Genomic DNA, 27,354 nt, shown 5'->3' with positions numbered 1-27,354 from the left:
AACAGAGACTGGGAAAAATAGGAGCCATGACAAACGGCAGTTTGTACACCGGGGATAATAAGCGACACCTGGAGGGGGTGGAGACAAGCACAAGGACAGGTGAAACAGATCAGGGCCTGACACGTTGTCATGCTGAAACATGAAAGGGCCTTCCCCAAATTGTTGTCACAAAGTTGGAAGCACAGAATCTATAACATCATTGTATTCTGTAGCATTAAGTTTTCCATTCACTGGAACGAAGGGGTCTAGCCTGGACTATGGAAAACAGCCCCAGACCATTATTCCTCCTCCACCAATCTTTACAGTTGTCTCTATGCATTGTGGCACGTAGCGTTCACCTGGCATCCACTCAACCCAGATTAGTCCGTTGAACTGCCAGATGGTGAAGCGTGATTCATCACTCCAAAGAACGTGTTTCCACTGCTCCAGAATCCAATGGCGGCAAGCTTTACACCACTCCAGCCAACGCTTGGCATTGCACATGGTGATCTTAGGCTTGTGTGCGGCTGCTCGGCCTTGGAAACCCATTTCATGAAGCTCCCAACGAACAGTTCTTGTGCTGACGTTGCTTTCAGAGGCAGTTTGGAACTCGGTGTTGGAACCGAGGACAGGCGATTTTTACGTGCTACGGACTTCAGCACTCGCCAGTCTCGTTCTGTGAGGTTGGGTGGCCCACCACTTCACGGCTGAGCCATTGGTTACTCCTAGACATTTCCACTTCACAATAACAGCACTTACAGCTTGCCGGGGAAGCTCTAGCAGGGCAGAAATTTGACAAACTGATTTGTTGGAAAGGTGGCATCCTATGACGTTGAAGCTTTTTGCAGATTAACAGACACTACTGAAGGATCTAGTGTGGATCTGAGATGTTATCTCCTGTTTGTCGTTATCTTGTGTTTGTTGTCATAAGGTCGAGAAATATCTCATAGGGTGGTGCTGTAATATTAATGTGTTCCGATGTTTTATTGATGAAAACACAGCATGATGCTCTCCAGTGCTCTACTAGCCAGTGTGTCATGCAACCCACTCACTATCTATTCTCTCTCTCTCTCTCTCTCTCTCTCTCTCTCTCTCTCTCTCTCTCTCTCTCTCTCTCTCTCTCTCTCTCTCTCTCTCTCTCTCTCTCTCTCTCTCATTCCATATTGATATGATAAAGTCTATGGTGGGGGACTTCTGTGTTTGAACCGATGGTTGTTAGCAAGATGATGATAGTATTGTGTTTTCTAGAGGTCTTGTTTTACAGTGAACGTCTTATCTAACAATGGAGTTCAAGAAATAGAGTTCAGAAAACATTTACCAATTAACTAAAGTAGAAGAATATAATCAAATCAAAAGTAATACAAGAAAATGACATAACAATAATGAGGCTTTATACAGGGAGTACCAGTACCAGGTCAATGTGTGGGGGTACAGGTTAGTCCAGGTCATTTGGAAAGTGACTATGCATAGATAATAAACAGCAAGTAGCAGCAATGTAAACACAAAGGGGGGGGGGGGAATACATTGTGGCCATTTGATTAATTGTTCAGCAGTCTGATGGCTTGGGGGTAGAAGCTGTTGAGGAGCCTTTTGGTCCTAGACTTGGCGCTCCGGTATCGCTTGTCGTGCGGTAGCAGAGTGAACAGTGAACAACCTCTATGCAGACGACACCATTCTGTACCATTCATACCATTGTACCATTCTTCTTTGGACACTGTGTTAACAAACCTCCAAACGAGCTTCAATGCCATACAACACTCCTTCCGTGGCCTCCAACTGCTCTTAAATGCTAGTAAAACTAAATGCATGCTTTTCAACCGATTGCTGGCAGTGTAACAGTATAGCACCCATGGCTCCACAAAAGCCGCGGCCCTTGCTGAGCAAGGGGAACAACTACTTCAAGGTCTCAGAGCGAGTGACGTCACCGATTGAAACGCTATTAGCGCACACCCCGCTAACTAGCTAGCCATTTCACATCGGTTACACCCCCACCTGCCCGTCTGACTAGCATCACTACTCTGGACGGTTTTTAGACTTAGAATATGTGGACAACTACAAATACCTAGGTGTCTGGCTAGACTGTAAACTCTCCTTCCAGACTCACATTAAACATCTCCAATCCAAAATTAAATGTATATTTTATTTTATTTCACCTTTATTTAACCAGGTCGGCCAGTTGAGAACACCTTTATTTAACCAGGTAGGCCAGTTGAGAACAAGTTCTCATTTACAACTGCGACTTGGCCAAGATAAAGCAAAGCAGTGCAACACAAACAACAACACAGAGTTACACATGGAATAAACAAACATACAGTCAATAATACAACAGAAAAAGTATATATACAGTGTGTGCAACATCGACAGGCAGGTTACCTTCGCTTTCCTTAGCTCGGTGTGGATGTTACCTGTAATCCATGGCTTCTGTTTGGGATATGTACGTACGGTCACTGTGGGACAACGTCATCGATGCACTTAGAGTAGAGGACAGTTGAACGGTCTGGTCTGTCTCTACTGTATACCATCAATATACTTAAGTAATGAACTAATAATCGAATGATAATCCTCTATGAGCTGAGCTGGGCTGAGATAGACCCTCATCTCCATCAAACCAGATTGTCTTTGTACTGTAACATGCGGTAGATGTCTGTCACAAAAGCTAACATGCTGTACAACACAAGAAGGTACTCAAAGACCCCCATAAATACTGTCAGACATAACAGCCACTCTCCTCCAGACCACTATTTATAGTCTCCCTTTTAAAAGGTGTTCTTTCACTCTCTCTTTCTGCTTGTCAAATAACTTTCTATCTTCCTATCTCTGTCTCTCTTTCTCTCTCTATCTCTTTGTTAATAGCTTCATCTTCCCTGTCTGATTGTATCAACCTCTTTTGTAGCCTATTGTATTGTATTGAACCGTATTGTGTTGAATCCCAGCCCGGTGTATTCATAGCACAGAGATAATTACTGCTAGTACGGAGCTGTCCTTGGTGCTGTGTCCTTATTTCTTTATGATTGTAGGCATATTAAGTGAAGTGCTAAATGAAGTCCAATAGGTTTCCAAAATGAGCTTTCACTATTGTGGTATACACAATTATAACACGTAGTAACACAGTGGCACCATTCACCAATGGGGAAATTAAGGCTAATACTATCAGATGGAATAGAAATCATGACAGTTTTGCTCCACATAAAGATAACAGTATTAGTAACTAATTTCTGCCTGTGTGAACATACAACAATGTACAGTATGGGCCTGTAAAATTTCAGTAACTTCCCCAAAATGTACAGGTTTTTTTTCTGAAATCCCGATTTGAAGATTCCCAGAATCAGGAGGGAATCATCAGACAATCTGGGAATCCTTCAACCAAGATTTCTGGGAAAAGAACAGTAGATTTGGGGAAAAGTTACTGGAATCTTGCAGCTTAACAATATGCAACGTAACATGTACCCTCTTATCCTCATTCATTATAGATCACTAACAACTGACCTGGTCCTCTTTATTCCCCATCCAAGGACCCAGCCCTGCAGCTGACCTCCCCCACAACGGGGCCATCCGTGTCGGACCTGTTGGCTGTGAACTCCCCCCGCTCAGTGGAGCACCAGGTGCAGCTGCTCCAGAGGCTGCTCCAGCAGCAGGAGCAGCAGGCCCAGGCTGCTGCAGCACAGGTAGACACGTTTTCAAACTTTTCCAAATTACAGTTTGTCTTGTTGAATGCAGCTTATGAGTAACATTGGCATAGTTTGATTAGCCAAAATACTGTACATTTCACTGTTTGTTATGGTATTTTAGATCAAAAAGAGACTATTAAACTTGAGCCACAGTACCTTGGCAGATTATTAGCTAGCTAGAAACCTCGTACAGCATTTTCTGTGGTGAGCAGAAGTGGATATTTCATAATGTGTCTGAACCGTCACTATAAACAGTAACGTGTGTATTATAAATACAACATTTTATATGTTGAGTTTTTTCACGAATGTGTTTACGTTACTTTTAAGTAGTTCAATTAGTGTTTATTTTGTTTAATTGGTTCGTGCTACCCTGAGCTACCACTCTAATGATTGACGGTTCAACAAGGGAGAGGTATTGCCTTTTGCTGCTGGGGCTATAAAGAATGATAAGACAGTGCTCTTCCTCAAAGGTAGCTCTCAGCTCTGCTGGTCTAACGAGACATTCCTTATGACTAACGAGCAAGCCGGCTCAATGTTGTCACTCTACACTGTCTAGTCTGTTTCTCATTCTCTCTTGTCATTCCTGTAATCACATGGCTTGGTCTAATGAGGTTTGGGCTGGTTTTGGGGTTATAACGACGGATTCTTTTTAATGCTGAGCGAACAGAGGCAGAATCACAGGGGCGAAGAAACATTCCCTTTGATCCTGGATCAGTGGATGTGTGTTTGTGAATTTCTGTTAGATATTTTGGGGTATTTCTGTGTGTGTATGTTTAATAACCTATGAGTGCATATTCATTTATATTATTTTACCGTGTGTATGTGTGTGTGTCCTCACAAAAATAGTAATACACAAATGTGTGTGTGTGTGTGTGCGTTCGCATTTTTGCATGCATGTGTAACGGTTGTGAAACGGCTAGCTTAGTTAGCGGTGCGCGCTAAATAGCGTTTCAATCGGTGACGTCACTTGCTCTGAGACCTTGAAGTAGTGGTTCCCCTTTGCTCTGCAAGGGCCGCGGCTTTTGTGGAGCGATGGGTAACGACGCTTCATGGGTGACTGTTGTTGATGTGTGCAGAGGGTCCCGGGTATGGGCGAGGGGACGGTCTAAAGTTATACTGTTACACATGCGCCTGGTGTGTAAGCATGCACACGAACATACCGTACCTACATACAGTACATACATACAGTACATACATACAGTACATACATACAGTACATACATACAGTATCTACATACAGTACCTACATACAGTATCTACATACAGTATCTACATACAGTATCTACAGTACATACATACAGTATCTACATACAGTACCTACATACAGTATCTACATATAGTATCTACCTACGTATAGTATCTACATACAGTATCTACATACAGTACATACATATAGTATCTACATACAGTACATACATCCCTGCAAACGTGTGTGTATACACTCTCACCTCCCAGTGTGTGTGTGTGGTGTGTGTCTACCTAGACGTGTGTGCTCCAGGACCAGCTGTCAGTGGAGGTGCGTGCAAGGACAGACGCCCAGGCCCGTGTCCAGAGACTCCTGCTGCAGAACACTGACCTGCTGCAGCACATCTCCCTACTGGTCAAACAGATCCAGGAGCTGGAGCTCAAGGCTGCTGGAGGACTCAGCTCCAGTGACTGGCTCTGCTTCTTTATCCATTCTCTCTTCTCTTATCCCTCACTTTCCTTCTTCTCCCCCTCACTCTTCATCCCTCTTTCTATTCACATCTCTCCCCTCTCATCCCTGTTTCTCTTCTCATCGCTCCCCTCTCATCCCTGTTTTTCTTCTCATCTCTCCCCTCTCATCCCTGTTTCTCTTCTCATCTCTCCCCTCTCATCCCTGTTTCTCTTCTCATCTCTCCCCTCTCATCCCTGTTTCTCTTCTCATCTCTCCCCTCTCATCCCTGTTTGTCTTCTCATCTCTCCCCTCTCATCCCTGTTTCTTGTCTCATCTCTCCCCCCTCATCCCTGTTTATTTTCCCATCTCTCCCCTCTCATCCCTTTTTCTCGTCTCATCTCTCCCCTCTCATCCCTGTTTCTCTTCTCATCGCTCCCCTCTCATCCGTTTCTCTTCTCATCTCTCCCCTCTCATCCCTGTTTCTCTACTCATCTCTCCCCTCTCATCCCTGTTTCTCTTCTCATCGCTCCCCTCTCATCCCTGTTTCTCTTCTCATCTCTCCCCTCTCATCCCTGTTTATCTTCTCATCTCTCCCCTCTCATCCCTGTTTCTTGTCTCATGTCTCCCCCCTCATCCCTGTTTATTTTCCCATCTCTCCCCTCTCATCCCTTTTTCTCTTCTCATCTCTCCCCTCTCATCCCTGTTTATTTTTCCATCTCTCCCCTCTCATCTTTCATCCTTTTGTTCTCCTTTTTCTGTACTGTCATGTATTTAATAATCATCAGAATTGACATAACAGCTTATCAGTAACGCTGTCATCTTGCCTGTCATCTTGCCTGTCATCTTGCTTGTCATCTTGCCTGTCATCTTGCCTGTACTCTTGCCTGTCATCTTGCCTGTCATCTTGCCTGTCATCTTGCCTGTCATCTTGTCTGTCATCTTGCCTGTCATCTTGCCTGTCATCTTGCCTGTCATCCTGTCTGTCATCTTGCCTGTTATCTGCCTGTTATCTTGCTTGTCATCTTGCCTGTTACCTGTCTCTCATCCTGCCTGTCATCTTGCCTGTTACCTGTCTTTCATCCTGCCTGTCATCTGGCCTGTTACCTGTCTCTCATCCTGCCTGTCATCTTGCCTGTTATCTTGCCTGTCATCTTGCCCTTTCCAGTTTATCATAATCTCCGCTCTCAATTATCCCCTCAAATCACCTCCTCTCTCATCTCTCTATTCCCTCCACTCATCTTCTTTCCTCCATTCCCACTAATTCTCTTTCTTTCTTTTATTTGTATCTTTCATTATTTATCCCTCTTTCAATCTCACTCTCTCTCTCCTCTGTTTTCTCCACAGTGGGCTCTCAGGACAGTTTGCTGGAGATCACCTTCCGTGCCAAGCCCCCCCTGCGTGACGCCCCCACCATCCCCACCTCCATGGGCCCCCAGCAGGGTCAGCCCCAGATCAACAATGGCCCATGGGCCTCCACCCTAACAGGGTCCTCTCCACCAGGGACCAGGGCCCCGGAGAGCCTCTCTCTGGGGCCTGGCGGCAGTGCCGTGAGGCTGGAGTGCTTCCGCTTCCCCCGCCGCAGGGGAGAGGAGCCCCATCAGAACCAAGACCAGGAGGGGGAGAGTCCGAGCTCAGGCGGCCCAGACGGGGACTCCCCTGTGGGTGGAGAGGAGGTCCTTGGAGCCCTGGAGCTCCTCCGGTTCCGGGAGTCGGGGATCGGTTCGGAATACGAGTCCAACACGGACGAGAGCAGTGACAGGGACAGCTGGGGGCAGGGCGAGGGGGCGGGGCCTGAGGGCACGGCACGCCTCTTCAACGTGCTGAACGCAGAGAGCCCTTCAGACTGTCTGGATGATGAGATGGCTGTGTAGCCCTCCACAGCTCTGCTTCACTCAGTCATAGCATATACAGTAGTGCTATAGTGTTGTTGACAGTTCTCCTCCCTCCAAACTCTGCTCACAGTACTTTTGTTTGATATTTGTTAATATTTATTAGATATTTGTTTATATTTATTTGATATTTGTTTATATTTATTTGATATTTGTTTATATTTATTAGATATTTGTTTATATGTGTTTATATTTATTTGATATTTGTTTAGATGTATTTGATATTTGTTTATATTTGTTATACTTGCTAAATATGTTGTTTTTGTTGCATTGTTTACATATGTTGGATATTTTATTATTTGTTTATTTTTGCCGTTTTTGTTTATATTTGGTCACATTTGTTTATATTTGATGCAGTTGTTTACATGTGTTTGTTGCATTTGTTTATATATTTTCATATGTTTTGTCTCAGCACTTGACTTTCTGCTGCTGTTTCTACTCCCCTGGGCTTATTGCAGTGTAGTTGTAGTCTGTGTCAGAGCCATCTAAATATATGACTCTGGTCTGTATCATATATCTAAATATATGACTCTGGTCTGTATCATATATCTAAATATATGACTCTGGTCTGTATCATATATCTAAATATATGACTCTGGTCTGTGTCATATATCTAAATATAGGACTCTGGTCTGTATCATATATCTAAATATATGACTCTGGTCTGTATCATATATCTAAATATAGGACTCTGGTCTGTATCATATATCTAAATATATGACTCTGGTCTGTATCATATATCTAAATATAGGACTCTGGTCTGTGTCATATATCTAAATATAGGACTCTGGTCTGTATCATATATCTAAATATATGACTCTGGTCTGTATCATATATCTAAATATAGGACTCTGGTCTGTATCATATATCTAAATATATGACTCTGGTCTGTATCATATATCTAAATATAGGACTCTGGTCTGTATCATATATCTAAATATAGGACTCTGGTCTGTATCATATATCTAAATATATGACTCTGGTCTGTATCATATGTCTAAATATATGACTCTGGTCTGTATCATATATCTAAATATAGGACTCTGGTCTGTATCATATATCTAAATATATGACTCTGGTCTGTATCATATATCTAAATATATGACTCTGGTCTGTATCATATGTCTAAATATATGACTCTGGTCTGTATCATATGTCTAAATATATGACTCTGGTCTGTATCATATGTCTAAATATATGACTCTGGTCTGTATCATATGTCTAAATATAGGACTCTGGTCTGTATCATATATCTAAATATATGACTCTGGTCTGTGTTATTGGACCATTGTGTAACAGTGAAACACACCCACCCAGCATGGCCAGTCATCAGTCTTGGTGGGTTTTTTATTGAAAGACTTTAAATGGGTTAAAAAGGATTAAACTAGACTTGATATTGTTTTGAACTGTGAACTGCAAACGCCTGCTGTACTAAGACTGTGTTACAGTACATTTGACTAGATCTCATTTGCAATGGACAAGTGATTCAAAACAGTTTATATTCAAGTTTTTATCCGCCACATTGCAACATACAATATATCATTTTCCCCTAGACTATGGTACGATTAACTTTTGTGCCAACTGAATATCATACAGCACAACCAAAATCTTATTAACCATAAAGTCAATAGCTCAACTCACCATAGCTACACTGTTTCCCATCTATCCCAAGATAGGATTTAGATTGAATAATCTATCACTACTCTGTAGAGGAGAGGTTTTAGGCCAATAATCTATCACTGCTCTGTAGAGGAGAGGTTTTGAGCCAATAATCTATCACTGCTCTGTAGAGGAGAGGTTTTGAGCCAATAATATATCACTACTCTGTAGAGGAGAGGTTTTAGGCCAATAATCTATCACTACTCTGTAGAGGAGAGGTTTTGAGCCAATAATATATCACTACTCTGTAGAGGAGAGGTTTTGACCCAATTATCTATCACTACTCTGTAGAGGAGAGGTTTTGAGACAATAATCTATCACTACTCTCTGTAGAGGAGAGGTTTTGAGCCAATAATCTATCACTACTCTGTAGAGGAGAGGTTTTGAGCCAATAATCTATCACTACTCTGTAGAGGAGAGGTTTTAGGCCAATAATCTATCACTACTCTGCAGAGGAGAGGTTTTGAGCCAATAATCTATCACTACTCTGTAGAGGAGAGGTTTTAGGCCAATAATCTATCACTACTCTCTGTAGAGGAGAGGTTTTGAGCCAATAATCTATCACTACTCTGTAGAGGAGAGGTTTTAGGCCAATAATATATCAATACTCTGTAGAGGAGAGGTTTTGAGCCAATAATCTATCACTACTCTGTAGAGGAGAGGTTTTAGGCCAATAATCTATCACTACTCTGTAGAGGAGAGGTTTTGAGCCAATAATCTATCACTACTCTGTAGAGGAGAGGTTTTGAGCCAATAATCTATCACTACTCTGTAGAGGAGAGGTTTTGAGCCAATAATCTATCACTACTCTGTAGAGGAGAGGTTTTAGGCCAATAATCTATCACTACTCTGTAGAGGAGAGGTTTTGAGCCAATAATCTATCACTACTCTGTAGAGCAGAGGTTTTGAGCCAATAATCTATCACTACTCTGTAGAGGAGAGGTTTTGAGCCAATAATCTATCACTACTCTGTAGAGGAGAGGTTTTAGGCCAATAATCTATCACTACTCTGTAGAGGAGAGGTTTTGAGCCACTAATCTATCACTACTCTGTAGAGCAGAGGTTTTGAGCCAATAATCTTTCACTACTCTGTAGAGGAGAGGTTTTGAGCCAATAATCTATCACTACTCTCTGTAGAGGAGAGGTTTTGAGCCAATAATCTATCACTACTCTGTAGAGGAGAGGTTTTGAGCCAATAATCTATCACTACTCTGTAGAGGAGAGGTTTTGAGCCAATAATCTATCACTACTCTCTGTAGAGGAGAGGTTTTGAGCCAATAATCTATCACTACTCTGTAGAGGAGAGGTTTTGAGCCAATAATATATCACTACTCTCTGTAGAGGAGAGGTTTTGAGCCAATAATCTATCACTACTCTGTAGAGGAGAGGTTTTAGGCCAATAATCTATCACTACTCTGTAGAGGAGAGGTTTTAGGCCAATAATCTATCACTGCTCTGTATAGGAGAGGTTTTGAGCCAATAATCTATCACTACTCTGTAGAGGAGAGGTTTTAGGCCAATAATCTATCACTACTCTGTAGAGGAGAGGTTTTGAGCCAATAATCTATCACTACTCTGTAGAGGAGAGGTTTTAGGCCAATAATCTATCACTACTCTGTAGAGGAGAGGTTTTGAGCCAATAATCTATCACTACTCTGTAGAGGAGAGGTTTTAGGCCAATAATCTATCACTACTCTGTAGAGGAGAGGTTTTGAGCCAATAATCTATCACTACTCTGTAGAGGAGAGGTTTTAGGCCAATAATCTATCACTACTCTGTAGAGGAGAGGTTTTAGGCCAATAATCTATCACTACTCTGTAGAGGAGAGGTTTTGAGCCAATAATATATCCCTACTCTGTAGAGGAGAGGTTTTGAGCCAATAATCTATCACTACTCTGTAGAGGAGACGTTTTAGGCCAATAATCTATCACTACTCTGTAGAGGAGAGGTTTTGAGCCAATAATCTATCACTACTCTGTAGAGGAGAGGTTTTAGGCCAGTAATCTATCACTACTCTCTGTAGAGGAGAGGTTTTGAGCCAATAATCTATCACTACTCGGTAGAGGAGATGTTTTAGGCCAATAATCTATCACTACTCTGTAGAGGAGAGGTTTTAGGCCAATAATCTATCACTACTCTGTAGAGGAGAGGTTTTGAGCCAACAATCTATCACTACTCTGTAGAGGAGAGGTTTTGAGCCAATAATCTATCACTACTCTGTAGAGGAGAGGTTTTAGGCCAATAATCTATCACTACTCTGTAGAGGAGAGGTTTTAGGCCAATAATCTATCACTACTCTGTAGAGGAGAGGTTTTGAGCCAATAATCTATCACTACTCTGTAGAGGAGAGGTTTTGAGCCAATAATCTATCACTACTCTATAGAGGAGAGGTTTTGAGCCAATAATCTATCACTACTCTGTAGAGGAGAGGTTTTGAGCCAATAATCTATCACTACTCTCTGTAGAGGAGAGGTTTTGAGCCAATAATCTATCACTACTCTGTAGAGGAGAGGTTTTGAGCCAATAATCTATCACTACTCTCTGTAGAGGAGAGGTTTTGAGCAAATAATCTATCACTACTCTGTAGAGGAAAGGTTTTGAGCCAATAATCTATCACTACTCTCTGTAGAGGAGAGATTTTAGGTCAATAATCTATCACTACTCTGTAGAGGAGAGGTTTTGAGCCAATAATCTATCACTACTCTGTAGAGGAGAGGTTTTGAGCCAATAATCTATCACTACTCTCTGTAGAGGAGAGGTTTTGAGCCAATAATCTATCACTACTCTGTAGAGGAGAGGTTTTGAGCCAATAATCTATCACTACTCTGTAGAGGAGAGGTTTTGAGCCAATAATCTATCACTACTCTCTGTAGAGGAGAGGTTTTGAGCCAATAATCTATCACTACTCTGTAGAGGAGAGGTTTTGAGCCAATAATCTATCACTACTCTCTGTAGAGGAGAGGTTTTGAGCAAATAATCTATCACTACTCTGTAGAGGAAAGGTTTTGAGCCAATAATCTATCACTACTCTCTGTAGAGGAGAGGTTTTAGGCCAATAATCTATCACTACTCTGTAGAGGAGAGGTTTTGAGCCAATAATCTATCACTACTCTGTAGAGGAGAGGTTTTGAGCCAATAATCTATCACTACTCTGTAGAGGAGAGGTTTTAGGCCAATAATCTATCACTACTCTGTAGAGGAGAGGTTTTGAGCCAATAATCTATCACTACTCTGTAGAGGAGAGGTTTTAGGCCAATAATCTATCACTACTCTGTAGAGGAGAGGTTTTGAGCCAATAATCTATCACTACTCTGTAGAGGAGAGGTTTTGAGCCAATAATCTATCACTACTCTGTAGAGGAGAGGTTTTAGGCCAATAATCTATCACTTCTCTGTAGAGGAGAGGTTTTAGGCCAATAATCTATCACTACTCTCTGTAGAGGAGAGGTTTTAGGCCAATAATCTATCACTAATCTGTGGAGGAGAGGTTTTGAGCCAATTGCATATCATGCAGTCAAAATGTTATTACGCCTATTTCTACAGTAGCTCAACATAGCTATTTTCTCTCTCTCCCAAGGCGAGGCATGTTAGGATTCACTATTTCAATATTTCACTAGTCTTAAAATGTTTACTGACTATCGTCCCCGAATCAAAATGTTGTTTGCAGCGGAGAGGTGTGTTGCAAAAACAGCATCATATTTAGCAGGTGCTACTCTCTGCAACACGGCTGTCACTATTCCCTCGTGTCAATGTACTGCACCACAACAGCCGTTTCATATTGTAATGGCCCAGCTGTCAAACAGCAGGACTTTTTGACTCGGCGCCAAGCCTCTGACTCAATGTATTGGTGGGCCGTGTCTTTGAGCACTCTCCAAATCGATAAATCTCTCTCTCTCTCCTACTCTCGTACTTTTTTGTGCATGTTTTACTCTCTTTCGCTCTCTGACTCTCTCGCTCTCCCCCCAACACACATACACACACACACTCTTTATATTTATCTGGTGCCCTCTCTACTTGTATTTTACTCTCTCCCCTCTCTTCTCTCTCTCCCCTCTCATACTCTCTCCCCTCTCATACTCTCTCCCCTCTTCTCTCTCTCCCCCTCTCTTCTCTCTTTCCCTCCTCTTCTCTCTCTTCCCTCTCTTCTCTCTCTCTTCTCTCTCTCCCCTCTCTCTCTCCCCCTCTCTCTATCATGTCTTTTCTGATATGAAAGTGTACAAGTGGAAGTGCACTATTTTGACGTGATGTCACTGGCGCTCTCCTCGTTGAATTAAATGCCCTTTCTCAAATGCCATGTTCAATATATCTCCTCTTTTAGATCATGTGAAGGAATGATAAATAGCCTGCTGTTTTAGAATGCATCCAAAATCGCACCCAATTCACTAGTCGTGCACTACGTAGTGAATAGTGTGCCATTTGGGATGTATCATTAGTTTGCCTCATCCTCCTGTGAAGCGCTTATCCAGACCGGGGTTCAAATAGTATTTCAAATCTTTTAAATACTTTGAGCAATCGCATTAACCTGCCTGGAGTGCCAGGTGCACTTTTGGGACTGTTCTATTAGTTTCATTGCAACAGGCAAACTCAATCAAGCTCAAATCAAACACAGCTGAAGTATTTGAAATTATTTCAAATACTATTTGAACCCAGGTCTCCTCATCATATTCCGCACCGGCTCTTCTCTGGTAACGACTTTCTGTGCTCCAACTAACATTGACCTTTTCAAAATGTCTTTCTCTGTCGGTATTTATAGCCATTAGCTGTCTGGACACAGTGGACTGTGTTGAGAGCATTTTGAAAGGTGCTGTCCTGACTGGGAGAGCAAGGGCCCAACAGCGCTGGTCTTCGGATGGGATCAGCACCTGTGGGAGCATTCATTAAGCTCAATGTGACAAGAATACTGACATTGCTGTTTCCTAACTCTGGGTAGCTAACGCGGTACAGCACATACATGTTGGACATGCTAAAACACATTTGCTGAATATGGAATCTAGTGTTTTTACTCATCATCAGTGTCACGCCCTGATCTGTTTCACCTGTCCTCATCATTGTCTCCACCTCATCCAGGTGTCGCTTATTTTCCCCAGTGTATTTATCCCTGTGTTTCCTGTCTCTCTGTACCAGTGTATTTATCTCTGTGTTTCCTGTCTCTCTGTGCCAGTTCGTCTTGTATGTTCCAAGTCAACCAGCGTTTTTCCCGTTCTCCTGCTTTTTGCATTCTCCTTTTTCTAGTCCTCCCGGTTTTGACCCTTGCCTGTTTCTGGACTTAGTACCCGCCTGCCTGACCATTCTGCCTGCCTTAACCACGAGCCTGTCTGCCATTCTGTACCTCCTGGACTCTGATCTGGTTTTGACCTTTTTGCCTGTCCACGACCATTCTCTTGCCTCCGCCTTTGGATTAATAAACATTGTACGACTCCAACCATCTGCCTCCTGTGTCTGCATCTGGGTCTCGCCTTGTGCCTTGATAATAAGTTACAAAATCATTTTGAGCGTATGTTTCACTGTCTGATTGTTGACTTCATAAAGGTGATTCAAACGCTCATTTCTAAATCACAAATTTCAGCGCTTCAGCCAATAGTGACATGAATATTAAGAAAATAGGTGTGACGCTTGTGCAACAAATCCTATATTCTTGGCTTCATTTGGCCTACGTTAACAGATTAAAAACATGTAACATTTGAACATTTCTAAAAATTAAACATGTCTTTAACCAGTTAATGTAACAACACATCAACATTTGTTAGGGTTTGGCCGGCGTAGCCCGTCATTGTAAATAAAAATGCGTTCTTGACTGACTTGCCTAGTTAAAATACGTTTTAAATAAAAATTAAAATAAGCTGAACCAGGTTAGCTACAACTGGAGATTCTCATGATGTTTGGTACGTTGTTGTTGTCTGTTTGCAGTTATTTTGGTCGTACGCCCTGATTAAGTACGACACAGAGAGAGAGAGAGAGAGAGAGAGAGAGAGAGAGAAACAGAGACAGAGAGAGAGAGAGAAAGAGAGAGAGAGAGAAGGAGAGAGAGAGAGAGAGAGAAAGAGAGCGAGAGAGAGGAACCTTTCAGAGATTGTAGAGGTTTCTGTGTGGAAGTCCCTAAAGGTAAAATGTAAACACATGCACAAGCACACACACACAAGCAAATTTGGAGAAGATGGCGTTGAAGGGTAGGACTACCGTTTTATCTTGTTCATAACTTGTTTTGTACTGCTTCCATCTCTTATGACTGAAAAGAGCTTCTGGACATCAGAACTGGGATTACTCACCTCAAACTGGAAGAGGAGTTCTTCATCAATGAGTCGGACGCGAAGGATATACTACAGACACCCGACCAGACCCAGATCTCTGTGATTCACTGGAAAAGGAAACTTAGGTTTTGCGGAAAGAGATCAGGATGCCTTGCAAGGATCAGGCAGCGAGTGGCTAATCTGCCCTTGCCTTCCGTTCTGCTAGCTAATGTTAAATCGCTGGAAAATAAATGGGACAAACTGAAAGCACGTATATCCTACCAACGGGACATTAAAAACTGTAATATCTTGTGTTTCACCGAGTCGTGGCTGAACGATGAGATTAAGAACATACAGCTGGCGGGTTATACACTCTATCGGCAGAATAGAAAAGCAGCCTCTGGTAAGACATGGGGCGGGGGCCTATGCATTTATGTAAGCAACAGCTGGTGCACGATATCTAAGGAAGTGTCAAGGTTTTGCTTGCCTGGGGTAGAGTATCTCATGATAAGCTGTAGACCACACTATCTACTTAGAGTTTTCATCTGTATTTTTTGTAGCTGTCTACATACCACCACAGACCGATGCTGGCACTAAAACCGCACTCAATGAGCTGTATTCCGCTATAAGCAAACAGGAAAACGCTCATCCAGAGACGGCGCTCTTAATGGCAGGTTAAATGTGCAACAAGAGGTAAAACATTGTAGATCGCATTTACTCCACACACAGAGATGCGTACAAAGATCTCCCTCACCCTCCATTTGGCAAATCGGACCATAACTCTATCCTCCTGAAAAGTGGTCAGATGAAGCAGATGCTAAACTACAGGACTGTTTTGCTAGCACAGACTGGAATATGTTTCGGGATTCTTCCGATGGCATTGAGGAGTAAACCACATCTGTCACTGGCTTTACCAATAAGTGCATTGAGGACGTCGTACCCGCAATGACTGTACGTACATACCCCAACCAGAAGCCTTGGATTACAGGCAACAGCCGCACTGAGCTAAAGGGTAGAGCTGCCGCTTTAAAGGAGCGGGACTCTAACCCAGAAGCTTATAAGAAATCCCGCTATGCCCTCCAACAAACCATCAAACAGGCAAAGCGTAATACAGGACTAAGATCGAATCGTACTACACTGGCTCCGACACTCGTCGGATGTGGCAGGGCTTGCAAACTATTACAGACTACAAAGGGAAGCACAGACGAAAGCTGTCCAGTGACACGAGCCTACCAAACGAGCTAAATAACTTCTATGCTCTCTTCGAGGCAAGTAACACTGAAAAATGCTTGAGAGCATCAGCTGTTCCGGATGACTGTGTGAATAAGCTCTCTGCAGCCAATGTGAGTAAGACCTTTAAACAGGTCAACATTCACAAGGCTGCAGGGCCAGACGGATTACCAGGATGTGTACTCCGAGCATGCGCTGACCAACTGGCAAGTGTCTTCACTGACATTTTCATCCTCTCCCTGTCCGAGTCTGTAATAGCAACATGTTTCAAGCAGACCACCATAGTCCCTGTGCCCAAGAACACTAAGGTAACCTGCCTAAATAACTACCAACCCGTAGCACTCACGTCTGTAGCCATGAAATGCTTTGAAAGGCTGGTCATGGCTCAGATCAACACCATTATCCCAGAAACACTAGACTAACACTAGACCCACTCCAACTTTCATACCGCCCCAACAGATCCACAGATGATGCAATCTCTATTGCACTCCACACTGCCCTTTTCCACCTGGACAAAATGAACACCTAGAATGCTATTCATTGACTACAGATCAGCGTTCAACACCATAGTGCCCTCAAAGTAACCAAGATCGCATAGCAGTTCAGACGTCTTTTGTCCTCGTCTCGTCCTGTATATATATATATTTACAACTTTTTTCACATACATTTTATTTTTATTTTCCATCAACTCATCTTCAAAACACTCTCCTGCAACCCGCCTCACCAATTTATATTTATAAAAAAGTATTATTTACCTCAGATCTGTAATCCTCCAAGAAGCTAGCCAGAAACTCCAAGAAGCTAGCCAGAAACTAGCCAGAAGCTAGCCAGGAGCTAGCCCAGAAGCTAATCCAGAAGCTAATCAGAAGCTAGTTAGCTTCTTTACTGGCAAATTGTTAGTATTCAGCTAACCACGGTTTGTGGTCGTCAGCTATCCTTTAGCTCGAAAATCTATCGCCAGTTTTGTACGGCGCAGCGAGGCTCGGAACGGAACATACCGGACCAATTTTTCTCTCCATGTCCCTGGATTTCAACTGCTCTCTGGACATTCATACCCGGATCTCACAGCTAGCTAGCTGCTATCCGTGTGACAATCGGCTTTCGTCGATTCCGGAGCAAACATCAATTATTCCGGTGCTAGCCAGCTCCGTCAATCACTCCTGAGTTCCATCATTCACTCCTGGGCTGCAGTCACCTATCCGGACCCGTTTTACTGCCTACGCGGAGCCCCACCGGGCCTTCACAACTGGACTGCCGACGTTGTCTACCCGAAGGAGATCCGGCTGGCTGCTCCGTCGCGACGTTACCTGAACGCCCATCTGCGGCCCGCTAACCGTTAGCTGTCTTACCGACTGCTATCTGAATAGACAATCGGACTATTTATTTATTTTTATTATTATTATGTTTTCTTCTTGGGCCTCTATAACTATATCTATTGTTCTTATTTTTGTTGTTGTTGTGTGATTTGGATAATCCCCTCTACCACACGGAACCCCAGTAATCTACTGACCGAACGCAAGAGGTGGCTAACAACAGACCTCCATCCTATGCTAGCTTGCTACCGATGGCCTGGCTAGCTGTCTAAATCGCCGTGACCCTCAACCAACCTCTCCACTCACTGGACCCTTTTGATCACTCGACTAAGCATGCCTCTCCTTAATGTCAATATGTCTTGTCCATTGCTGTTCTGGTTAGTGTTTATTGGCTTATTTCACTGTAGAGCCTCTAGTCCTGCTCACTATACCTTATCCAACCTATTAGTTCCACCACCCACACATGCAATGACATCTCCTGGTTTCAATGATGTTTCTAGAGACAATATCTCTCTCTTCATCACTCAATACCTAGGTTTACCTCCACTGTATTCACATCCTACCATACCTTTGTCTGTACATTATACCTTGATGCTATTTTATCGCCTCCAGAAACCTCCTTTTACTCTCTGTCCCAGACGTTCTAGACGACCAATTCTTATTGCTTTTAGCCGCACCTTTATTCTACTCCTCCTATGTTCCTCTGGCGATGTAGAGGTGAATCCAGGCCGTGCAGTGCCTAGCTCCACTCCTATTCCCCAGGCGCTCTCTTTTGACGACTTCTGTAACCGTAATAGCCTTGGTTTCATGCATGTTAACATTAGAAGCCTCCTCCCTAAGTTTGTTCTATTCACTGCTTTAGCACACTCTGCCAACCCGGATGTTCTAGCTGTGTCTGAATCCTGGCTTAGGAAGACCACCAAAAATTCAGACATTTTAATTCTAAACTACAACATTTTCAGACAAGATAGAACTGCCAAAGGGGGCGGTGTTGCAATCTACTGCAAAGATAGCCTGCAGAGTTCTGTCCTACTATCCAGGTCTGTACCCAAACAATTTGAACTTCTACTTTAAAAAATCCACCTCTCTAAAAACAAGTCTCTCACCGTTGCCGCCTGCTATAGACCACCCTCTGCCCCCAGCTGTGCTCTGGACACCATATGTGAACTGATTGCCCCCCATCTATCTTCAGAGCTCGTGCTGCTAGGCGACCTAAACTGGAACATGCTTAACACCCCAGCCATCCTACAATCTAAACTTGATGCCCTCAATCTCACACAAATTATCAATGAACCTACCAGGTACCTCCCCAAAGCCTTAAACACGGGTACCCTCATAGATATCATCCTAACCAACTTCCCCTCTAAATACACCTCTGCTGTCTTCAACCAAGATCTCAGCGATCACTGCCTCATTGCCTGCATCCGTAATGGGTCAGCGGTCAAACGACCTCCACTCATCACTGTAAAACGCTCCCTGAAACACTTCAGCGAGCAGGCCTTTCTAATCGACCTGGCCGGGGTATCCTGGAAGGATATTGATCTCATCCCGTCAGTAGAGGATGCCTGGATATTTTTTTTAAATGCCTTCCAAACCATCTTAAATAAACATGCCCCATTCAAGAAATTTAGAACCAGGAACAGATATAGCCTTTGGTTCTCCCCAGACCTGACTGCCCTTAACCAACACAAAAACATCCTATGGCGTTCTGCATTAGCATCGAACAGCCCCCGTGATATGCAGCTGTTCAGGGAAGCTAGAAACCATTATACACAGGCAGTTAGAAAAGCCAAGGCTAGCTTTTTCAAGCAGAAATTTGCTTCCTGCAACACTAACTCAAAAAAGTTCTGGGACACTGTAAAGTCCATGGAGAATAAGAACACCTCCTCCCAGCTGCCCACTGCACTGAAGATAGGAAACACTGTCACCACTGATAAATCCACCATAATTGAGAATTTCAATAAGCATTTTTCTACGGCTGGCCATGCTTTCCACCTGGCTACTCCTACCCCTGTCAACAGCACTGCACCCCCAACAGCAACTCGCCCAAGCCTTCCCCATTTCTCCTTCTCCCAAATCCATTCAGCTGATGTTCTGAAAGAGCTGCAAAATCTGGACCCCTACAAATCAGCCGGGCTAGACAATCTGGACCCTTTCTTTCTAAAATTATCTGCCGAAATTGTTGCCACCCCTATTACTAGCCTGTTCAACCTCTCTTTCGTGTCGTCTGAGATTCCCAAAGAATCAGCTGCGGTCATCCCCCTCTTCAAAGGGGGGGACACTCTTGACCCAAACTGCTACAGACCTATATCTATCCTACCATGCCTTTCTAAGGTCTTTGAAAGCCAAGTCAACAAACAGATTACCGACCATTTCAAATCTCACCATACCTTCTCTGCTATGCAATCTGGTTTCAGAGCTGGTCATGGGTGCACCTCAGCCACGCTCAAGGTCCTAAACGATATCTTAACCGCCATCGATAAGAAACATTACTGTGCAGTCGTATTCATTGATCTGGCCAAGGCTTTCGACTCTGTCAATCACCACATCCTCATCGGCAGACTCGACAGCCTCAAATGATTGCCTCGCCTGGTTCACCAACTACTTCTCTGATAGAGTTCAGTGTGTCAAATCGGAGGGTCTGTTGTCCGGACCTCTGGCAGTCTCTATGGGGGTGCCACAGGGTTCAATTATTGGACCGACTCTCTTCTCTGTATACATCAATGAGGTCGCTCTTGCTGCTGGTGAGTCTCTGATCCACCTCTACGCAGACGACACCATTCTGTATACTTCCGGCCCTTCTTTGGACACTGTGTTAACAACCCTCCAGGCAAGCTTCAATGCCATACAACTCTCCTTCCGTGGCCTCCAATTGCTCTTAAATACAAGTAAAACTAAATGCATGCTCTTCAACCGATCGCTACCTGCACCTACCCGCCTGTCCAACATCACTACTCTGGACGGCTCTGACTTAGAATACGTGGACAACTACAAATACTTAGGTGTCTGGTTAGACTGTAAACTCTCCTTCCAGACCCATATCAAACATCTCCAATCCAAAGTTAAATCTAGAATTGGCTTCCTATTTCGCAACAAAGCATCCTTCACTCATGCTGCCAAACATACCCTTGTAAAACTGACCATCCTACCAATCCTCGACTTTGGCAATGTCATTTACAAAATAGCCTCCAATACCCTACTCAACAAATTGGATGCAGTCTATCACAGTGCAATCCGTTTTGTCACCAAAGCCCCATATACTACCCACCATTGCGACCTGTACGCTCTCGTTGGCTGGCCCTCGCTTCATACTCGTCGCCAAACCCACTGGCTCCATGTCATCTACAAGACCCTGCTAGGTAAAGTCCCCCCTTATCTCAGCTCGCTGGTCACCATAGCATCTCCCACCTGTAGCACACGCTCCAGCAGGTATATCTCTCTAGTCACCCCCAAAACCAATTCTTTCTTTGGCCGCCTCTCTTTCCAGTTCTCTGCTGCCAATGACTGGAACGAACTACAAAAATCTCTGAAAATGGAAACACTTATCTCCCTCACTAGCTTTAAGCACCAACTGTCAGAGCAGCTCACAGATTGCTGCACCTGTACATAGCCCACCTATAATTTAGCCCAAACAACTACCTCTTTCCCAACTGTATTTAATTAATTAATTTATTTTGCTCCTTTGCACCCCATTATTTTTATTTATTTTACTTTGCACATTCTTCCATTGCAAAACTACCATTCCAGTGTTTTACTTGCTATATTGTATTTACCTTGCCACCATGGCCTTTTTTGCCTTTACCTCCCTTCTCACCTAATTTGCTCACATTGTATATAGACTTGTTTATACTGTATTATTGACTGTATGTTTGTTTTACTCCATGTGTAACTCTGTGTCGTTGTATCTGTCGAACTGCTTTGCTTTATCTTGGCCAGGTCGCAATTGTAAATTAGAACTTGTTCTCAACTTGCCTACCTGGTTAAATAAAGGTAAAATAAATAAAAAAGCTCATCACTAAGCTACAAACCCTGGGACTGAACACCTCCCTCTGCATCTGGATCCTGGACTTCCTGACGGGCTGCCCCGAGGTGGTAAGGGTAAGAAACAACACATCCGCCACGCTGATCCTCAACATGGCAGCCCCTCAAGGGTGCTTGCTCAGTCCCCTCCTGTACTCCTTGTTCACTCATGACTGCACGGCCAGGCACTACTCCAACACCATCATTAAGTTTGCCGATGACAGAACAGTGGTAGGCCTGATCACCGTCAACGACGAGACAGCTTATAGGGAGGAGGTCAGAGACTTGACCGTGTGGTGCCTTGCATCACTGCCTGGTATGGTAACTGCTCGTCCTCCGACCGCAAGGCACTACAGAGGGTAGTGCGTACGGCCCAGTACATCACCGGGCCAAGCTTCCTGCAATCCAGGACCTCTATACCAAGCATGGTGTCAGAGGAAGGCCATACAAATTGTGAAAGACTACCGCCACCCTAGTCATAGACTGTTCTATCTGCTACCGCATGGCAAGCGGTTCCCGAGCATCAAGAGGCTTCTAAACAGCTTCTACCCCCAAGCCATAAGACTCCTGAACAGTTAATCAACTGGCTACCCAGACACGCTGCTGCTACTCTCTGTTATTATCTATGCATAGCCACTTTAATAACTCCTACATGAACTGTACATGATTACCTCAATTACATCGACACCAGTGCCCCCACACATTGACACATCGACTCTGTACCGGTACCCCCTGTATATAGCCACGCTATTGTTATTTACTGCTGCTCTTTTATTCTTATCTCTTACTTTTTTTTAGGTATTTTCTTAAAACTGCATTACTGGTTAAGGGCTTGTAAGTAAGCATTTCACTGTAAGGTCTACTACACCTGTTGTTTTTGGTGCATGTGACAAATACAATTTGATTTGATTTAACACCAGGTATGACAGTCTTGTTTAGTAATCCAACAGTAATATATATACACTATATGACTTCTTAAAGGAAAACTCCACCCAACAACCATCATTTGCTATTTGTTTCATTAGTCCATTGTTGACATAGTTCCAAAAATGTTTTGCTTGTTAACAATTCAGTTTTCAAGATATGTAACTTTCCATATACAGAAATCATCCCTGTATGATGCATTTTGCCGGGATCATTTCAGTATTTTGAAAGTTACATATCTTGAAAACTGTCTGAATGCCTCTTGATTCAACTAGCTTCCCACAATTAAAAAATATATACATATTTATCCTTTATTTCAACAGGAAAAACGTGATTTTAATCAGAACAGGACATCCATTCCATTTAGCTACTGTTTGTGTTACAGTTCTCAGGTGAGAAGACTGAATAAAATTATCCCAATTCTAGTAGGCCTGTAGCAGCAGCTTGTGACTAATTAATGTTTAAGAACTTGGATAAGCAGCCTAGGCTATATCAAATAGCTGTGTTATATTTGACATGAACTCACACCTGTCTGAGCTGTTGTTATTGTCTACGGTGGAAGGTTTTAAAGCTCTTTGTATCTATAGAGACAGTTCTTTTTTCCTATAGTCAACCATTCATATCACATCAGAATTCTGAATAATGTCCCCAAAGTAAATTTGGCCTTGTTTTGTAGATTATTGTTCTGCTGAAAGGTGCATTTCTGTCACGGTGTCTGGTGTAAAGCAGATTGAAGTAGGTTTTCCTTTAGGATTTTGCCTGTGGTTAGCTCTATCTTGTTTCTTTTTATCCTGAAAAACTCCCCAGTCTTAGCCAATGTCAAGCATACCCATAACATGATGCAGCCAGCACCATGCTTGAAAATAAGGAGGCAATTACTCAGCAATGTGTTGTACTGGATTTTCCCCAAACATAAGGCTTTGCATTTAGGCCAAAAAGGGGATTTATTTTCAGTTTTTTAAAAGTATTACTTTGTTATTCTGTATATTTTTATTCTTATTTTCTCTCATTTAGGTCATTATTGTGGAGTCACGACAATGTTGTTGATCCATCCTCAGTTCTCTCCCATCACAGCCATTGAACTCTGTAGCTGTTTTTAAAATCCCCAATGGCCTCATCACTAAGCAGTTTCCTTCCTGTCTTACAGCTCAGATCAGCAGGACGACTACATCTTTTATGTGTCTGGGTGGTTTAATACATAATCCATAAAATGATTCTTACCTTGACCCTGCTTAAATTTATATTCAATGTCTGATGTGTTATTGTTACCCATCTACCAATCACTGCCCTTCTTTATGAGGCTTTAGAAAAAGCTCCCTGGTCTTTGTAGCTGAATCTGTGCTTAAAACTCAAAACTTAACTGAGGGAACTTACAGTTGTTGTACAGTATGTATGGGGGACAGAGGAAGGAGTAGTCATTAAAAAATCATATCAACCCCCTATTATTTCTCACACAGTGAGTCCACGTAACTCATGTGATTTTTTAAGCCGGGTACGACTCCTGAACTATATCTGATGGAGAAGTTGGGCACTTGGAACGCCACAGTAGCTCGCTGTCTACAACTTTTTATGACTCCAAACCTTGTGATAATGACCACACTCCATATACAGTCAATTGCTTCCACCACTTTCTTTATGATAGTGTTCATTAAGTTGATCATGGAGAAATTGGGCACTTGGTAACTCTACAGTAGCTCTTTAGCTCTCTGCCACCTAATGTAGTTTAATGACTCCAAGCCTTGTAGCACATTTCATCACTGTACTGAACATGAGGACACAGTCTTTGCGTCTGTAAGCACTTCACTGTAAGGTCTACCTACACCTGTTGTATTCGGCGCATGTGACAAATATAATTTGATTTGACTATTAAGTTGATTATGGAAACTGGGAAGGTATATTGCTTTGTGACTCCAATACTTAGACCACTGTATCCTACATGATCTGGATCATACATGATCTGTATTCTACATTATCTTTATGCTACATTATCATTATTCTACATGATCTCTATCCTACATGAGCTGAATCCCACATGAGCTGAATCCTACATGATCATTATCCTACATGAGCTGAATCCTACATGAGCTGAATCCTACATTATCATTATCCTACATGAGCTGAAACCTACATGATCTGTATTCTACATTATGTTTATGCTACATTATAATTATCCTACATGATCTCTATCCTGCATGAGCTGAATCCTACATGAGCTGAATCCTACGTTATCATTGTCCTACATGAGCTGAATCCCACATGAGCTGAATCCTACATGATCTATATCCTACATGAGCTGAATCTTACATGAGCTGAATTCTACATGATCTGTATCCTACATGAGCTGAATCCTACATGATCTACATCCTACATGATCTGTATCCTACATGATCTTATTCCTACATGAGCTGAATCCTACATGATATTTATCCTACATGAGCTGAATCCTACATGAGCTGAATCCTACATGATCTTTATCCTATATGAGCTGAATCCTACATGATCTTAATCCTACATGATCTTTATCCTACATGAGCTGAATCCTACATTATCTTTATCCTACATGATCTTAATCCTACATGATCTGAATCATATTTGTAGCTGTTGTTGTTATTTCTTGGTGGTGTTAATGTATTCTACCCGCGTGCGAGAATCTGCATGTTCTTCATATATTATGTATTCATAAATTTTATATCAGATAAAAATGTAAATTTTATTACAGCTTGTTGTACTTCACATACATCGTGTGTCAAGCTCATTCCATGGAGGGCCGAGTGTCTGTGATTTTTCGCTCCACCCTTGTACTCGATTGATGAATTAAGGTCACTAATTAGAAAAGGAACTCCCCTCACCTGGTTGTCTTGGTCTTAATTGAAAGGAAAAACCCAAAACCGGCAGACACTCGGCCCTCCGTGAAATGACTTTGACACCCCTCACTTACATGCAAGCGTCACTTATTTTCTTTCAATGATAATATGGTGACTGAGACATGGCATGTTTCATACAGAGCAACATGTGTTATACTGAGATGGGAGACCTGTGCACATACTGATTCAACTTTCTTTCTCTAAATTGCAGCTGTAATCTTTGGAACTCTGTCTCATAACTGAACCTGTGACGTATGTTGGCATGATAAGTCATAGTGTGTGTTCATTATAGTAGAATAAAGTGGATTTCTCTCCTGTGTTCATTATTTTAAAGTGGTTTCCTCTCCTGTCCTTACCTTAATCTGCACTGATGGGAAAGAAATTGGGCATGTGAATTCAATTCCGGGTAAGGATCCACCATAATGCTTTCACATTATTTATTTGATCTTTGTTAATAGTGAAGATGAATGAGTGGCGACAAGAGAGGGAGCCATGTAAGACAATTATTGAGATATATTCATATTTGATGTTGTTCTGCACAAGACAAGCCAATATGAGATCATCACGGACTTCTATTGCCCTCTCATGGTCAAATCAGAGGGCTCTGACTAAAGCGTGAAGCAGTGTATATTTCTTCAGACTTTTTTTAAAGAAAGGCAATGGGATAATTTGGTCAGCATGAAAATGTATTGCTTATTTGCTACGTGATGTCTAAAGCACTTTATGAGGTGGCAAAGCCGGGCATGGAACCCCCCAGATAGAATTTGTCCCCCCCCCCAGTTTTGTTTCCCCTTAAACATAACAAATGGTATATGAATTGCAATGCCCAGTTTTGCCAATGTAGCGTTGTTGGGCCTGCCAGGCATGTCATCCTGGGGCTGGGCCTGCCAGGCATGTCATCCTGGAGCTGGGCCTGCCAGGCATGTCAACCTGGAGCTGGGCCTGCCAGGCATGTCATCCTGGAGCTGGGCCTGACAGGCATGTCATCCTGGAGCTGGGCCTGCCAGGCATGTCATCCTGGAGCTGGGCCTGCCAGGCATGTCATTCTGGAGCTGGGCCTGCCAGGCATGTCATCCTGGAGCTGGGCCTGCCAGGCATGTCATCCTGGATCTGGGCCTGCCAGGCATGTCATCCTGGAGCTGGGCCTGCCAGGCATGACATCCTGGAGCTGGGCCTGCCAGGCATGTCATCCTGGAGCTGGGCCTGCCAGGCATGTCAACCTGGAGCTGGGCCTGCCAGGCATGTCATCCTGGAGCTGGGCCTGCCAGGCATGTCATCCTGGAGCTGGGCCTGCCAGGCATGACACCCTGGAGCTGGGCCTGCCAGGCATGACACCCTGGAGCTGGGCCTGCCAGGCATGACACCCTGGAGCTGGGCCTGCCAGGCATGTCATCCTGGAGCTGGGCCTGCCAGGCATGTCATCCTGGAGCTGGGCCTGCCAGGCATGTCATCCTGGAGCTGGGCCTGCCAGGCATGACACCCTGGAGCTGGGCCTGCCAGGCATGTCATCCTGGAGCTGGGCCTGCCAGGCATGTCATCCTGGAGCTGGGCCTGCCAGGCATGTCATCCTTGAGCTGGGCCTGCCAGGCATGTCATCCTGGAGCTGGGCCTGCCAGGCATGTCATCCTGGAGCTGGGCCTGCCAGGCATGTCATCCTGGAGCTGGGCCTGCCAGGCATGTCATCCTGGAGCTGGGCCTGCCAGGCATGTCATCCTGGAGCTGGGCCTGCCAGGCATGTCATCCTGGAGCTGGGCCTGCCAGGCATGTCATCCTGGAGCTGGGCCTGCCAGGCATGCCATCCTGGAGCTGGGCCTGCCAGGCATGTCATCCTGAAGCTGGGCCTGCCAGGCATGTCATCCTGGAGCTGGGCCTGCCAGGCATGACATCCTGGAGCTGGGCCTGCCAGGCATGACATCCTGGAGCTGGGCCTGCCAGGCATGACACCC

At 43.6% G+C, this 27,354-nt stretch overlaps 1 protein-coding gene across 1 annotated transcript in view; it reads left to right on the top strand.

Annotated features, from left to right (window-relative positions):
• Window positions 1-7,231, top strand: part of LOC139377246 (carboxyl-terminal PDZ ligand of neuronal nitric oxide synthase protein-like) — a 30,916-nt gene extending 23,685 nt beyond the window's left edge. The window contains exons 8-10 of the mRNA XM_071120252.1: window positions 3,492-3,644; window positions 5,131-5,299; window positions 6,628-7,231. Of these exons, the coding sequence (XP_070976353.1) occupies window positions 3,492-3,644; window positions 5,131-5,299; window positions 6,628-7,154 (849 nt within the window). The 3' untranslated portion in view covers window positions 7,155-7,231. The remainder of the gene's footprint in view (window positions 1-3,491; window positions 3,645-5,130; window positions 5,300-6,627) is intronic.
• Window positions 7,232-27,354: the final 20,123 nt, after the last annotated feature.

Source organism: Oncorhynchus clarkii, chromosome 20, assembly GCF_045791955.1.
Source record: "Oncorhynchus clarkii lewisi isolate Uvic-CL-2024 chromosome 20, UVic_Ocla_1.0, whole genome shotgun sequence".
Taxonomy (NCBI): domain Eukaryota; kingdom Metazoa; phylum Chordata; class Actinopteri; order Salmoniformes; family Salmonidae; genus Oncorhynchus; species Oncorhynchus clarkii.
This window is presented reverse-complemented; position numbering and strand designations above follow the sequence as displayed.